The sequence below is a fragment of the Sesamum indicum genome, linkage group LG13 (assembly GCF_000512975.1).
Source record: "Sesamum indicum cultivar Zhongzhi No. 13 linkage group LG13, S_indicum_v1.0, whole genome shotgun sequence".
Lineage (NCBI taxonomy): Eukaryota > Viridiplantae > Streptophyta > Magnoliopsida > Lamiales > Pedaliaceae > Sesamum > Sesamum indicum.
In genome coordinates this window covers 322,939-337,637 of record NC_026157.1, presented here as the reverse complement: position 1 = coordinate 337,637, position 14,699 = coordinate 322,939, and the positions used below count along the sequence as shown (strand labels likewise).

Here is a 14,699-nt window from a genome sequence, read left to right as displayed (position 1 = left end):
AATATATATCTAAAATTCAATTTCGTAAAAATTCTGTCTTTCATGATAGAACTAAACACATTGATGTTAATTATCATTTTATTAGAGACATAGTTGCAAAGGAAACTATTAATTTAGAAAAAGATAGATTCTGAATCTAATCCTGCAGATATGGGTAGTGTTTACTAATAGAGAAATTTAAAACTTGCCTCAAAATCTTGAACTTAGACTAAATAATTTTTTTCAGTATTCTTTGCACTTTCTAACCCATATATATACAAGAATCTCTATCTGTTTTTGCAGGATATATCACGGCAAGTGGTAATGATGAAGCCAGATTCGATTTTGGGCTTGGTCCCCTCTTTGGGTCCTAATCCAAGTCCCCTCTATGGGTCTTAGTCCAAGGTGGAGAATGGTATGAATATGGCCCATTTGGTAAGCCCAGCCTAAAACCCCCCAAAACCATTCAGTGGATGGCTCTGCCCATATCTACCGCTTTGGTCCATTCCTTTATCTCAACCCATTTAACCTACCCAGCCGATTATCCGACCCGGCTCCTCTTATATATTTATTCTCCCCTTTTGCAGGTGAAAATCCTAACCTAATTCCACCCCTCTCCTAGTCTCTTTTGCCCCTTATTTCTTTGATCTCTTCTCAGTTTCTTGCTCCGCCATCTCCCTCTCTCTCCGACATCAATGTTCCTCATTTAAGAAGCCAGTTTTTCTTGTGAAACACAACCGAACAAAAACTCTCTTCCTCCTACATTTGTTCTTCGTGACTAACCCTTCCTAAGTGGAAAGTTTCTAAGTGATCCTTTGTGGAGAAGGGCTTGTCGGTGTGTTTTGGGTATAGCAATCGTGAGTGGTTGCCGGCTTGGTTGGCTATGGGCTTCCCTCTACCGGATTTGGGCCCTGAGCCAAACACTTTATTGTTTTTAATATTTCTGTATTATTGGTTTGTACAAGGATTCTCATAACCTATGATTTACTGTAATAGTTGTTAGGGTTTTCTAATCTTGGGTTCACTACTGGTGGATTTTTACAACAGTGGTATCAAAGCCATCAGGCTCTTTCTCTCCGGTGCCGATAAGATCGCCTTCATTTTTTTTTTCCTCTGCGAAATAACCTCTTGATTTTTTTGCTTTGTGCGATTTCTGTGATTATTGCTTAGTGCTTATTCTTGAAAATGTGATATTGACCACTTTGTCCAAAAAATAGCTTAGTGCGAAAAGTAACTTATTGTTAAATATTTCCTGAAAATCTAATATCTTTCTGTAATTATTTCGTTGTTAGAGATCCCTATTTTTCTTTTTACTGCTATGTGCTATAATTTTTCTGACATTGCTTAGTTCATTTTTCTTTTTACTGCTATGTGCCGACGTCCAAAAACTAATTTTCTTTTGTTCTGCATTAAGAAATGAAAACTAAACAGAAGATTTTCAGAAAATTTAATTTTCAAAAATTCATCAAATATTCATAATTAACTTACAAAATTAAACAATGTATTTTAAATATATAATCATCAATTGAAGTGATAAAGATGCTTTCCAAAAGCCGATTATAACACATTGAACATGCTAGAACACGTATTACATGTTATACCCATGACCTACACACTGAATCGGACTTTGAGACTGCTAAAAAGATCGGTACGGCTCAAGAATGCAACGGAAGTAAGAAGAAGTACAGAAATTAAAATGGAATTCTCAAATAGTCTAAATTTTAACCGCTTCAGGACTATTTTTTGAGCGAATTTGCTTCTTTATCGAACGTTCTATAATTATTATTTAGTTTAGAGAATTTACCATACAAATGCTAAAGTTTAGTGCTACTTTTGAATCATGTTTCATAGAATTTTAAGGTACTCCAAATTTTAGCAGTTTCAAGCCCTTTTTTTTTGAAAGCTAGTCTATTTTTTTTTATACGTTCTGTAGTTATTATTTAATTTAGAAACTTTACCATACAAATGTCAGGGTTTACGGCTACTTTTGGATCAAGTTTCGTAAAAATTTGAGATAGTCCAAATTTTAGCAGTTTCAGGCCTTTTTTTTCAAGCAAGTTTATTTCGTTTTCATATTTCTATAGTTATTACTCAACTTAAAAAATTTACCAAACAAATGCTACGGTTTAGGGCTATTTTTGGGTCAAGTTTCGTAGAATTTCGAAATAGTCCAAATTTGAGCAGTTTTAGGACATTTTTTTCAAGCAAGGTTTTCTTCTTTTTCATACGTTATGTAATTATTTATCTTATAAAATTTACCATATAAATGCTAGACTTTAGGACTTTTTTGGTTCAAGTTTTGTGGAATTCTGACATAGTTTAAATTTTAGCAGTTTCAGGCCTATTTTTGAACAGTAAACGCTTCTTTCCTTAAGCACTAAATACGTGTTTGTCATACGTTCTGTAGTTATTATTTAACCTAGAAAAGTTACCACAAATGCAAGGGTTACAACTATTATTGAGTCAAGTTTCATGAAATTTTGAAATAGTTCAAATTTTAACAGTTTCAGGTCTTTTTTTCCAAGCAAGTTTACTAATTTTTAAAATGTTTTGTAGTTATTATTTAGTTTAGAAATCTATCATATAAATGCTAGGGTTTAGAACTAATTTTTGGTCAAGTATTTTGGAATTTTGAGATAGCTAAATTTATCAGTTTCAAACCTATTTTTCAAGTGAGTTTACTTCGGACTTTTGTAGCTATTATTTAGTTTAGAAAATATACCATACAAATGCTAAGGTATAGGGCTGATTAAATGGATAATTTCTTTTTCAAAAATTTTCTTCTACCTTGTCCTATTTTTTACAATTTTTTTTAAAAAAGAAAGAATACAATAAGAATAAAGTTAACAATTCGAAGTCGCCATCCAAAAATCATATAATTTCATCAAATATTAGGATGATATTAATAATTTTTCAAACAATAAGGGAGTATTCATAATTATACTAAATTTTCTAAATTTGGGGGAGGTTTGTTGTAATTTATTCTAAGAATTATTTACTTTTGAATGATTATATTATAATTAAAAGTTTTAGAATAATAACACAAAATGTTAAGAATATGATTTTTTTTTTCAGAATTTTATCCTAATTTTATTTTATAAAATTTGTTGTCTAAATTGCTGAACCTTACAAAATCATATCCTTAAGATAGGGATTCAATCGAAACATTTATAAAAGTTTGGGGTGGACCAAATAATGCAATTTAAAGTAAAGTGGGGGTGAAGTGTGATAAAGTTAGAGGGTAGGGGGAAGAATGTAATTTACACAAGAAAAAACAAATGTTTCTTCACTTTTTCAACTTCCCTGCGACTAGACGCAAATAGAGGTGAAGTAAACACAGGCAGAAAAGGGAAACAAAATCAGCAAGAAAGTTTCTGTTCGTGCCCCGTTCCTACGGAGAACGAGTATGGTAATGGGTGATAAAGGAGGAGGAACAGAGGCGCAGCAGTACGTGTGGGGAGGCGCGATACCGCTTCAGATTCATCTCCACGATTCCGAAGTGACCACGCTCCCACCTCCTCCCCCTGCTTTGGTAGCCCTTTTCTTTTATTTTGTGTATCTGGTTTTGCATTGGTGGTGCTTGATGAAATGACTTCTGAGAGTGCTCGTCGCTCGGTTCTTGAGTCGATGTCGGTGGTTTATTAATATTTTCTGTGGTTTTTATTTGTATTTTGGGTGTTGAGTAGTTGTCTTTTGGACTATTTATTACTGTATGTTGTGGATTGGCAGCTGTTCATTTTCAAGTTTTATGTGGTTTCTTGGTGGGGGGTTTGAGAATATTTATTTTCTTATTTAGAGGTACTACCTTGTTGCTTTTAATTGTTTTTCCTTATGGTTGTGCTTCTAATGTGGGATTTAGTGTTTTGAGAGAGTTTTCCGCTGACGGACTGTGTAATTGTTGTGTTTAAAATATTGATCTTTTTCTTGTGGTTTGGATTTTGTGTTACAGATCTTGGCTCCTCGGATTGGGTACTTGCCTCTGTTAGTACCTCAGATTAAGCCATTCTTTAGCAGTTCTCTTCCTCCGGGAGTTGATACGGTGTGGTTTGAGTACAAAGGTTTGCCGCTCAAATGGTATGAGTTCATGGCTTGACTTGAATGGAGATTTTAGAAAGTGCTCAAGTTTGAATTTAATGTATCATTTGATTTTCATAATAAGTTTGAAAATGTGTCATTTGGTTTTCATGATAAATATTATTTGTTTTGTGCTACTGTATATTTGCTCCTACTCTACTGATCGTAGAGTTGGTGTTTTCATATTGTTTGAATGTGTTTGAAATAGTTAAAGGAACCAAACTGATTACCTGGAAAATTTGCTTTTGTATCATAACCTACCTGATAATATGGTATTTAATGTCTTGCTTCTAGGATTGTGATGTATTCTGAAGAATCTTAGATTACATTTGGATTGCTGGTTTTGGGTTTGAGAGAAGGATTTTGAAATTTGAAATGACTTCATATTAGAAGATTTTGAAATCCATCAATATTTAGGAAAACATATTGATATCTAGAGTTGAAAGATTTGAACTCCTTTAAATTTAAAATTATTCAAACAAATGAAAAGGATTTGTTACTAGGGTCTATGGTTTCAAAATCTATGAATCCAATTGTAAGTTTGTAACCTTCAGGAATTTCTCTAGGTGGAGAAGACACTGCAGAAATAACAGGAGTAATGAGGATTAAATGTTTGATTTGATGTTCATTTTAATTAGTTCAGCGAGGTTTAGTACTTGTAGATTTTGCTTATTTTCTTTTATATTATGAGAATTAATTTCATTAACTCTCACATGTTTTTGTAATCATATATTGTTGTAAAAATAAGGAGCTTACATGTCTAATTTGATGTTGTGGGGGCCTTATGTTGCACTTATAGTTCAATTTTTGATGGCAGGTGCTCTATTTATTTCTTGTACTATCTCCTTGACAAGATTAGTGCTTCTTCTAATTTGTTTTGCTTTGCATTATTCACATCTATGCCAGGTACATACCTACAGGGGTGCTTTTTGATCTTCTGTGTGCTGAACCAGAGAGGCCTTGGAACTTAACTGTATGAGTAAACAAAAAGCTTTATTTGGTTGTTTATAACTTATAATAGATGCATTAGAGTATGACTATTGTTAGTGTGTGTTTTAATTTTCTAGCTTGTTATTGAAGTAGCTAAAATCTAGATAGAATGGAATAGCCTCTTATAAATGCAAATCGTAAAATATTTAAATCTATAAAATAGTTTGTTCTGCATCATGGACTTTCTATTGGAGCTTTATCGAGGAGATTATTTATTGATTTTTGCCATCTTAGGAGGTGGGGTGTGTGATTCTCGGAAGAATAGATCCGGTGTTTTTCAGTATATCAATTGGACTTGGAGAGACAATAATGTGTTCGATTCGGACAGCCTAGTTAATCTTTATGGTGTGAGTTTGTTAAAATGTGTTGTTAAAGGGTTGGATTTGTTTTTATGTGCCAAGCAGCCCTAATTTGTCTGCGACATCACTTTGTCTCCTGAAAAGTTTTCTCTCTATAACTTTTGTACCATATAAAATAAGAAACCATGACATGTACTTTATGCCCCTCACCCCTGTCCCAATTGTACTCTTGATCATCCCGCATCTTAAATAAAACGAGCTACATGCTTCACCAAGCAAAACCTTAACCTGAGTCCCTGAAATACTCATCCATTATTATTTCTTCTTTGATCACTTTAACATATGGGGCTCTTCCATATCTCTGCAGATACATTTCAGAGGATATCCTGGAAATATATTGACCCCTTGCGAGAGTGAAGACAGTATAAAATGGAGCTTTATAAATGCCCTGAAAGAGGTTAATATATTTTCTGTATGCTTTTGCAATTTTTACCTTTACTAGGAGTTCAGACTTTAAGCAGATTCATTTTATTTAATTGCATGTTGGGGCATATGTACAAAGAGAAAGGAAGCATAATTTCCCTTTAAACCATGCACTTCATTTAGTATGGGAAAAGCACGATAATATGAACAGACATGATGTATGCACCTTTCACCCATATGTGGGAGAAAGGATTCAACTTCACTAGTTCAAGATGGGGGACAGACTTGCAGCTGCGCATGGAATATTTTGTCTGTAGCTAGTGGACTTGTATATCCTAGTCTGTATGCCCTAGGTTATCTCCTCCTCCTTTTTCCTTCAGTATACACTTCTGATATCTTGTATTAGTTTTCCTGGTTGAAGTGAAATTGGTGAATGTTGGTTGCCCACTTTGGTTAGTCTAGCTAATATAATTGCATAAACTACTCTACAGGCAGCATATATTATAAATGGAAATTGCAAGAATATCATGAATATGTCTCAACCTGATCAAGCAGAACTTTGGCGGTCTGTCTTAAATGGTATGGAGCTGTATTTGGATATGTGTGTTCTAAATGATTGCTTTATTGTAGCTTCTGTTGGTCTGCGAACACTATTGTTTTTATTTCGGTGAATTACTGTTCGATATGATAATCCTAATTCATTGTGTATATTCATTTAGCAAAAAGGTTAGTTGGCAACTAAATGGGGATGGGAAATGAGAGCCTATTTTAATTCCTCTAATTTATGTGAGTATTGGAACATTTTTACCACAGCCATCTTGAAACTCCAGCTTAAGCACTATGCATGTTATTAGAAACTAAAAAGTTCTGGGTTAAGTACTCGTGAGCTACAGCTATTTAGGAGAGTAATTATGTTGAAGTCCAACGCCTACAAGTTTTCAATAGTTGAAGAAGATTAATTGTCTGTGTTTTTAGTGTTATTTATGCTCTTACTGACAGGAAGAAGGAAAGACATATGGAGTGAGGGAATCCAGAGGGCAAGTTTATACCTTTCTTTCTATCTTTTCTTATCTTGGCTGGGTTTGGGGGAAAAGAGAATTACTTGCTTCTTAAACAGTGAATTTGGCAGTCTATTTGATAGACTCCAGAGCAAGGAGCCTCATCTAGATAAAATCAGGATTGGTTGCAATATGTTTCCCTGGAACGCTCAATATCTGTTTTACCTTGGCTTAGTGTGGTTATAATATCACACTGAAGAATGAAAAATGCAATGTACTCCTTTCTACAATAGAAATTCCACCTTGTCTTTGATCCGTTGGTCAATACTACACCTTTTATGGTGTCTCATTAGATGCAGTGGCAGAAATTGACCCCCTCTCTTCTTTTAGCTCCCAGTAACAGCCAAGTTATATTTTTTAAAGACTTGATCAATAATTCAAGAAGTTATGAGGATAACATAAAGTAATTCTGGGAACTTGGTGAACCAATGATCCGGTTGTACTTCTATTTTGTTCCAAGTTTCCAACATATAACATATGAGAATTCCATCCAATTTTTACAGTAGAAACAACTTCTTGTTTGAGGTTCTTGTAGCTATCTTATTTCTCTTGCTTCTAAGCATTAGCAGGATTTACATGCTTGTTTATGTTGGCTTCTTTTCTGGAAAACCTGGGACCTAAATATTATCTACTCCAGAGATAGTTTGAAGAAATACAGTGCCTCCAGTATTATGGTGCCATTGTTCCTGTTAGAAAACATTTATCCTTTACCTGTGAATATAGCTGATATCTAGCTTATTTAGAACGAAAAGGCTTAAAAATTATGTTAATCGTGAAGGCACTGGTGCCTCATGCTCTTGCAGCTATTCTCTTTATTAAGAATGCAGTGACCTGCAATCTTGTCCCCACGCCTTTCAGACAGTCCGGAGATTGTTCTTGTACTACTTACCTGTCATTGCTCCTTTCCAGATTAATTGCCTTAAATTTTCATAGTGAAGTTGCTGGAATTTTAGTCTTTGTTGTTGATTCTTGATCTTTTAGTGCATTTGTTTCCTCCAGCTTCATTTTAATTCCAAAATAATATATGCCCCAGGTCAGCTGGAAGTTTACCTCCGTGTTTCTTCCAAACTTAAACTTGACATCGTTGGAGATGACTTTTCTCTCAAATTGAACTCTTCCACATCAAAGTCTAACCAAGGAGTTAATGACTTGGATGCCACTGGAACAACAAGGACAGGTTAGAAGGATAAACTTGTTTTGCTGGCTTACTAAGTATATGAAGTGTGCATTTTTATTGTTTTGGTCCTTTCTGAAGCTAAATCAGGGTGTTCTGTTTTGTATTCATTTCTTGGAAAGCACCAAAAGGGAGGTGTAGTTGGAGAGATAATAGTTAATCATCTATTTGTGTATTAGATGCAAACTTGGGACTGAAGAGCTCATCTTGAGGGAAATGCTAAGTTGATAATGCTCTAGAATGATCCACTTAAGCTTAATAATGATGCTAGTTTCATTTTTTTCATCCTCAGGTTCATCGTGGCAAAATGGTTATGATCCATGAATCCACCTATTCGAAATTATGGGATTGGGGCTGCAAGAGTTGACTTGCGTTGGGTTAGAGTCTATTTGGTGTAAGTTAAAGATATTGGCCACATGAAGATTGATGGTTAAGTTACCCCCTCAACCGGGCAACAAACTAAAACCGAAAAAAGAAAAGAAAAAGAGGAGAGAGGGGGAGAAAGAAAGAAATTAGTGGGTTTGAGATAGTGAAGCAGTGGTTTCGAAGTGTTTAAAGATGTAATCTTGTTTGCGTATACGGCTACTTCTTAGTACGCTGGGCCATTTTTGTTATGACATTCATCTCGTTTTCTGTAATTTTCTTCCCTTGAATTTAGTAACAACTGTTGTTCTCTACAGCCCCTATTTCCTTTCGTAATTCCCAACTGATTCCTCTCCTCCAATCTGCCGCACTACTTATCCTTAACACATGACCCTTCCTTGCACAGACAATGAGTTTGCAATTTAAACTGAACCAAGTGTGACCTGGACCTTCCAGAAAACATCTCTAAATACAAGTAAGTTTGGTCTCAGCTCATCAATTAGCACCCTGTTTCCAGTCTGTGCAAATCCAACCCAACCTGCCAGTTTATGAGCTCTCTTATGTACAATGTAGTGTTTTTTGTGTTTGTCCCTTGCAAATAATTCCTAGGACGGCGCAAAAGCATACTTTCTGTGAGGACCTGTTTTTCTTTCTTGATGACTGGTTGGCAGGTGTTACCAAATTTGGCAAGTTTACCATTGCTCAAATTTTAGGCATCCAGTAATTGATATATTTCTTATCGATAGAGTCAGGTAACCAGTTTATCTGAATGTGGAGATGAACTACAATTTAAAGTACTGTGACAAAACATGAAATGCCCATGACGAGTAACTTTAGTCTACTGTAATTAAAGAATGGTTTTGCCTAAGAAAGATAAAATTGTTTTTCCTTGTATAAGTTTCAGATGTTCCATGTAAGGTTAGTTCCAAGTTTTGAATTCATACCTTTGTGATGCTTACAACTTGATAAGTTCTAAGTCTCTGTTTGCCTAGTATCCTGTACTTAGTTGAGTATTAGGAGAGTAAGACAGTATGCAAAGCTGAATTTTTAGTTTGTGTATACCTTTGCATAAAGCTTATTTAGAAAGAAGAAAATGAATGCAGGTTTTCAAGTAATTTTTGAATCAAATTCCTGCCCAGCTCTGGGCTGTGGGTTTTATATCATCTCTTTTGTGTATTTACCAGTTAGACCTCTTGGTTCTGTGTATTAAGGATGTCTTTCTCATCAGGTAGAGTTCCCGTTCGGTTATACATACGGACTATTGATGAAGATACTGATGATTTAGAAGATGCGCCTGCTATTGGTAGCTGGGAAAAAGTTTCTTACATAAATCGTCCTGTTGAAGTTCACAGTGAAGGTAAGACTGATAGCAATTTCCGATTTAATAGATCTTTGGTCAAATTGGTTATTGCTTGAGCTTTAAATAATCTCATATTTAATTTTCCTTGGACCAATTGCTTCGATGTGAGCTGGTAATGGCCTTGAGTATAGGTCCAAGAGAAGAAATTGATGGGTAGAGGTTTCAGAAGGGGAAGAAAACTTACCTAGCCTGAACTTTATAGAATAGATATGATTCACTCTGATTTTTCTCTATCACTATTGGTAATATCAAAGGTATGCCAATTTTTTACCTTTATGACTGGAAAGTTTTTCATGATTTTCCAACAGAAATATCTTCACATGCTAGGTTATGCAAGTTGTGAGTAAAAGAATTAGGCACTTAGCTAACGCTGCCATTCTTTATATGCTCTTCTCTCAAGCATCTTTAGCTAATTTCTGCTTTTCTGGCTCTGAACGATTCTGCCACAAAAGATATACTGATTTGGTAATACTAAGCATTTTAATGCTCAATACTTTATTTCTGTTTCAGTATTTTGAATAGATTCACCTAATACTATTCGATGTGAACAGATTCGTTACTGTCCTTGCATTTTGAAGTTTATAATGATGTATTCTTTTCTGCCTCCCCAACTTCATTTTTGTCTCGTCTGAGGCCGATGGTCGTGTTGGGATTTGCCTGATGCCTGCTGATGTTTTTTCTGTACTCAAAAACATTTCTGAAAACTATACTTTTATCTGCTGCAACAGATAATCTATATTGCTTTGGTTGGGCATGCCTAAGTTACATACCCTTATACATTTCATCACATTGCAGGAAAATGCTTTACTCTGAATGATGCATTAAAAGTTCTGTTGCCCGAGCTATTCACAGAAGCGTCCTCGACAAATGCTCACACATCTGGAGCGGAAGTAGAGGGTGGACAGAGATCAGATGGAGACAGCTCAAGAAGCCCTGGGGAAACCGGGGCAGCATCAAACGAACATTCACAGTTACCATCCGACGGTGCTGAGATCAAGCTTGTTCGCATTCAGGGAATCAAGCCGCAGCTGGAAATTCCATTCAGCTGGGTAGTGAACAACTTGATGAACCCTGATCACTATCTTCATATCTGTGTATATGTCAAAGTTCTTGAACCAATCACCATATGATAAATAGCCCTCTGAATTTCTTTAGCATGCAGGAAATATATGACCTATTGTGTAGAAAATGTACAGAACAGTCATTGTGGTTCATCTTATCAATTATAATGCATTCAACTGATTTTGGAATAAATTAATATCAAGGAAACAGTGTATATGCATTTACCTTCTTGTTGTCCTATTGCACTTGGATATTACAACATAATTTATGCTGTACGATGTTATTACACTGTGTAAATATAAATTAAAGACTGCTTTCTTGAACCCATTTAGATTTCATCTGGTCCTAAAAATATCCGCATCCATTAAAAAGTGAATCATTCTGAAATCATCTCCATGATTATCTGCGCGTTGATACTATACTTGTAAGTGTGAATTTAAAGATTGTATGAGACAAATGTATGCATTTCCATTAGGTTTTGTTCTATGGTTATGATTCTACCATATGTGTCTTATTCATTCAGTTGAAAATTGATTTTACGGTATCAACACTTGTAACCTCCCCCTCTATGCCTTGCGGTAATGATTCTTCTGACATTACGACTATTACCATAATGATGTTGTCGATAGATTAAACTATTTCGTGAATTGGATTTCACTTGATTGTCTACGGTTCCATTCCGTGTGCTTGGGGTAGAATTTTTTTGTATAAATGTATCGGCTATGGTCATGCTATTAAGTATTTCAATTTAAGTTTGAGTCAACCTCAATGCAGAAGAATACCAAATTGCTTTCTATTTTTCTTGCTGCCAGAAGCCCCATTTTAAATTCTGAGATGGGGTTTATATCGGATCTAATTTTCTGTTGAAAATCTTATTACATCTTCCTTCATTCAATATGCATGTCCCATGTGTATAAAATTACACGTGCCCGTGTGTGTATTGAATGGATTAGAAAATATAATATGTTTTGCAACAGAAAATGCAATGCAAATTGATTGCCGTCTCTATTTGACATGAAGTGTATCCTTAAGGTTGAAAAGAAATAGCTGCACGCTCCAAGCTACATACAACTAGAACAGAAAAAAACACCTAGCAACGGTGAAAACGAAGCTGTTATTGGATTGTCCAACAAACCGTCTTGCATTGTAACTTCAAGAACACTTCACTATATAAACAGGCACATCTTATGACGCTGCATCATCAATATATCTAGCGAAAAACCTCAAAAAAAAAAAAAAGAATTGATATTAAGACTTAAGATGTCGAAAGACGAGCTGGTGTTGCTGGATTTCGGGTTGAGTCCGTTTTGCATGAGAGTGAAAATTGCATTGGCAGAGAAAGGGCTGCAGTACGAGGGACAGGAGGAGGACCTGTTCGGAGGGAAAAGTGAGCTGCTGCAGAAATCCAACCCCATCTATGAGAAGGTCCCTGTGCTTCTGCACAACGGCAAGCCTATTCTTGAGTCCACTAACATTGTGTATTACATTGATGAGACTTTTGCTTCCCCGCCCTTGCTGCCTGCTTGTTCTTACGGACGGTCCCGGGCACGCTTCTGGGCCGACTTCATCGACAAAAAGGTACATTTTCTTCAGTAGTCTTGATCTTTTATATATGATGATATTTATTTTTCACGTTTATAAGTTTCAAAACATTACCAAAGAGAAAATTGTAGTTTTGCTCCCGTAGATATAGAGGGATGGTAATTTTAGTCATATTGGAACTCAATATGTCGATTAAATCATAATATCTGAAGGCATATTAAGAACAAATTTAGTTGAAAATTGTAATCTAGCCGAAATTTGGAACTCACGTGATGGACACATGCCAAATTCCTGCCAAATCTATAAGTTTAAATAGAAATTTTGTTCTTAATGTGCTAATATCTAAAATTGGAATGCTTAATTGTCAAATCGAATTCCAAGGGGATTGAAATTGCTATCCCCTATAATTGCTCAAACAAATTTCTATAACTTGGAGAAAGGGGCTATTTTCTTTATGAAAAATGTTTCATATTTTGGTGTCATTCACAGGTAAAATTACAATTCTAGTTCCATAATTGATATAGAGAGTGGCAATTTTAGTTGTGTTGGAATTTAATTTGACAATTAAACCATATAAATAAAATAAAATTAACACTCTAAGGACAATATTCATTAGAAATTGAAAGCCTGGCCGGAATATGAGGTGCACGTACCAAATACCAGCCATATCTTGGATATATATATATATATATATATATATATATAGACACAAATGCAAGCATGGCCAAAAAAATTAAAAATCTTACCAATTGATCAAAGTTTGTGGCAGATGTATATATCAGTAAAAGTACCAAATAAAAAATAATTCAAATGATTAGCACTGTTAGCATCATAAATGAAGAATTTTATAGTTCACGAGAATATTGAACCGTAAATCACAACAGACACGCAATATTAGCAAACAATATTGTGGATAATGTAGTTTCTTCAGGTGTTTGATGCCGGAGCCGCAATATGGAGGAGCAAAGGCGACGAGCTTGAATTAGCTAAAAAAGAGTTCATCGATATTCTGAAGAAGCTGGAGGGTGCAATGGGCGATAAGGACTACTTGGGAGGTGACACGTTTGGGTTTGTTGACATTGTACTCATCGGATTATCGTCATGGTTTCCGGCCTACGAGAAGTTCGGGGGTTTCAAGATTGAGGACGAGTGTCCTAAAATTGGAGCTTGGATCAAGAGGTGCAAGGGGAGGGAAAGTGTGGCCAAAACTCTGCCTGATCCTCAGCAAGTGTGTGAGCTTGTGGGAATGCTCAGAAAGATGCATGGAATTGAATGAGTGATGATTTGCTTAGTTTTTGTGAGGAATAATGTCTCATCTCATGCTTTGTTTGTGTGTGGATGAGTGCACTTTTCTTTATGGACTTTTTGAGGTAAAAGTCTGTTTGTGAGAGTTTGTGTTTCATGTTTGGTGATTGCTTGTGGATGTATGTTTCATTGTCAATGTAGTTAATAAGAATGTGCTTTTTTATCAAGTATTTGATATGTTGTTTTGAAGCAAAAGGAATTTTAGTTTGCATTTGATTTTGCTTAAATTTGAATGAGGGAATATTTAACTATACGTATATATACGTCCATTTCTTGATTTATTGTCTATTGTATAAATTATTATTATCTTTTGAAAAATTATACATACACTCACTTGAGATGTCAATATCGTGAGGAAATAGTATTTTTGGTCCCATAAGTTAGGTTTGTTTTATTTTTGGTTCTAATCATTAAGGGATAGCGGTTTTAGCTCTGTAACTTGTAGAAATTAGCACTTTGGTCCTCATTTAATTTTTCGCCTACAATTTAATGATGTAGGACATATGATCGTTAAGTATATTTGGTTGTACGGAGAATTGACCCTTCTTCCCACAATAGCATATGAGTGCTCCACTTGGCCCACTTGATTCAGTTGTGGAAAATATGATACTTTGTGTTCCTTCTATGTCATTTCAACTTACTGAAACATGGAAGTGTGGTAATAAAGGGATATTTTTAGAATATCACATGTAAATTTTGCAGGAACTATATTAATTAAATACAGTTTTATATAAAACGAAATAAACTTCAACAAACAAATATTGTAATATATAATTTAATAAAAATATATTTGTAATTAGGTCAACCATTATAGAATGGGAATGTAATTTACCGCATAAATTTTAGAGAAAGTTAAAACTTGAAACATGCAAAAGTAGAGAGCATTTGCGACAAATAGTGACAAGTAGAAAATTTATATCAGTTATTTGGTAAAAGAGTAAAACGCAGTGGAGAATCATGTGTAAATGAACTTTGAAATAATTTACAAAACTGTAAGATTAGTTACCAAACCCCTTCCGCCACCCTTTCTCCCCCGTCGCCCCCTCCCAATCCACCATCCCCATCACCTG

The 14,699-nt window shown here is 35.0% G+C and overlaps 2 protein-coding genes across 4 annotated transcripts; both read left to right on the top strand.

The window, feature by feature from the left end:
* On the top strand, nucleotides 3,291-11,004 carry LOC105175983 (autophagy protein 5). Of its 2 annotated transcripts, XM_011098634.2 has the most exons (8): nucleotides 3,291-3,511; nucleotides 3,929-4,053; nucleotides 4,960-5,026; nucleotides 5,710-5,799; nucleotides 6,257-6,344; nucleotides 7,857-8,000; nucleotides 9,589-9,717; nucleotides 10,516-11,004. In XM_011098634.2, the coding sequence occupies exons 1-8, from the start codon at nucleotides 3,386-3,388 to the stop codon at nucleotides 10,848-10,850; spliced, it is 1,104 nt and encodes a 367-aa protein (XP_011096936.1). In that variant the 5' UTR covers nucleotides 3,291-3,385; the 3' UTR covers nucleotides 10,851-11,004. The 2 variants fall into 2 exon arrangements, with proteins under 2 accessions (XP_011096936.1, XP_020554365.1); XM_020698706.1 differs by lacking the exon at nucleotides 7,857-8,000.
* LOC105175982 (probable glutathione S-transferase) lies at nucleotides 11,979-13,796 on the top strand. 2 transcript variants are annotated; one of them, XM_020698669.1, is made up of 2 exons: nucleotides 11,979-12,360; nucleotides 13,247-13,796. In XM_020698669.1, the coding sequence occupies exons 1-2, from the start codon at nucleotides 12,043-12,045 to the stop codon at nucleotides 13,598-13,600; spliced, it is 672 nt and encodes a 223-aa protein (XP_020554328.1). In that variant the 5' UTR covers nucleotides 11,979-12,042; the 3' UTR covers nucleotides 13,601-13,796. The 2 variants fall into 2 exon arrangements, with proteins under 2 accessions (XP_020554328.1, XP_011096934.1); XM_011098632.2 differs by having other exon boundaries at nucleotides 11,981-12,360; nucleotides 13,256-13,796.

Coding starts and splice junctions, on each gene's coding strand:
- LOC105175983 (XM_011098634.2), top strand. CDS start 3,386: ATGGTAATGGGTGATAAAGGAGGAGGAACAGAGGCGCAGCAGTACGTG. Junction 5,027..5,709: donor AGAGGCCTTGGAACTTAACT/GTATGAGTAAAC, acceptor ATATCTCTGCAG/ATACATTTCAGAGGATATCC. Junction 8,001..9,588: donor CACTGGAACAACAAGGACAG/GTTAGAAGGATA, acceptor CTTTCTCATCAG/GTAGAGTTCCCGTTCGGTTA.
- LOC105175982 (XM_020698669.1), top strand. CDS start 12,043: ATGTCGAAAGACGAGCTGGTGTTGCTGGATTTCGGGTTGAGTCCGTTT. Junction 12,361..13,246: donor CCGACTTCATCGACAAAAAG/GTACATTTTCTT, acceptor TGGATAATGTAG/TTTCTTCAGGTGTTTGATGC.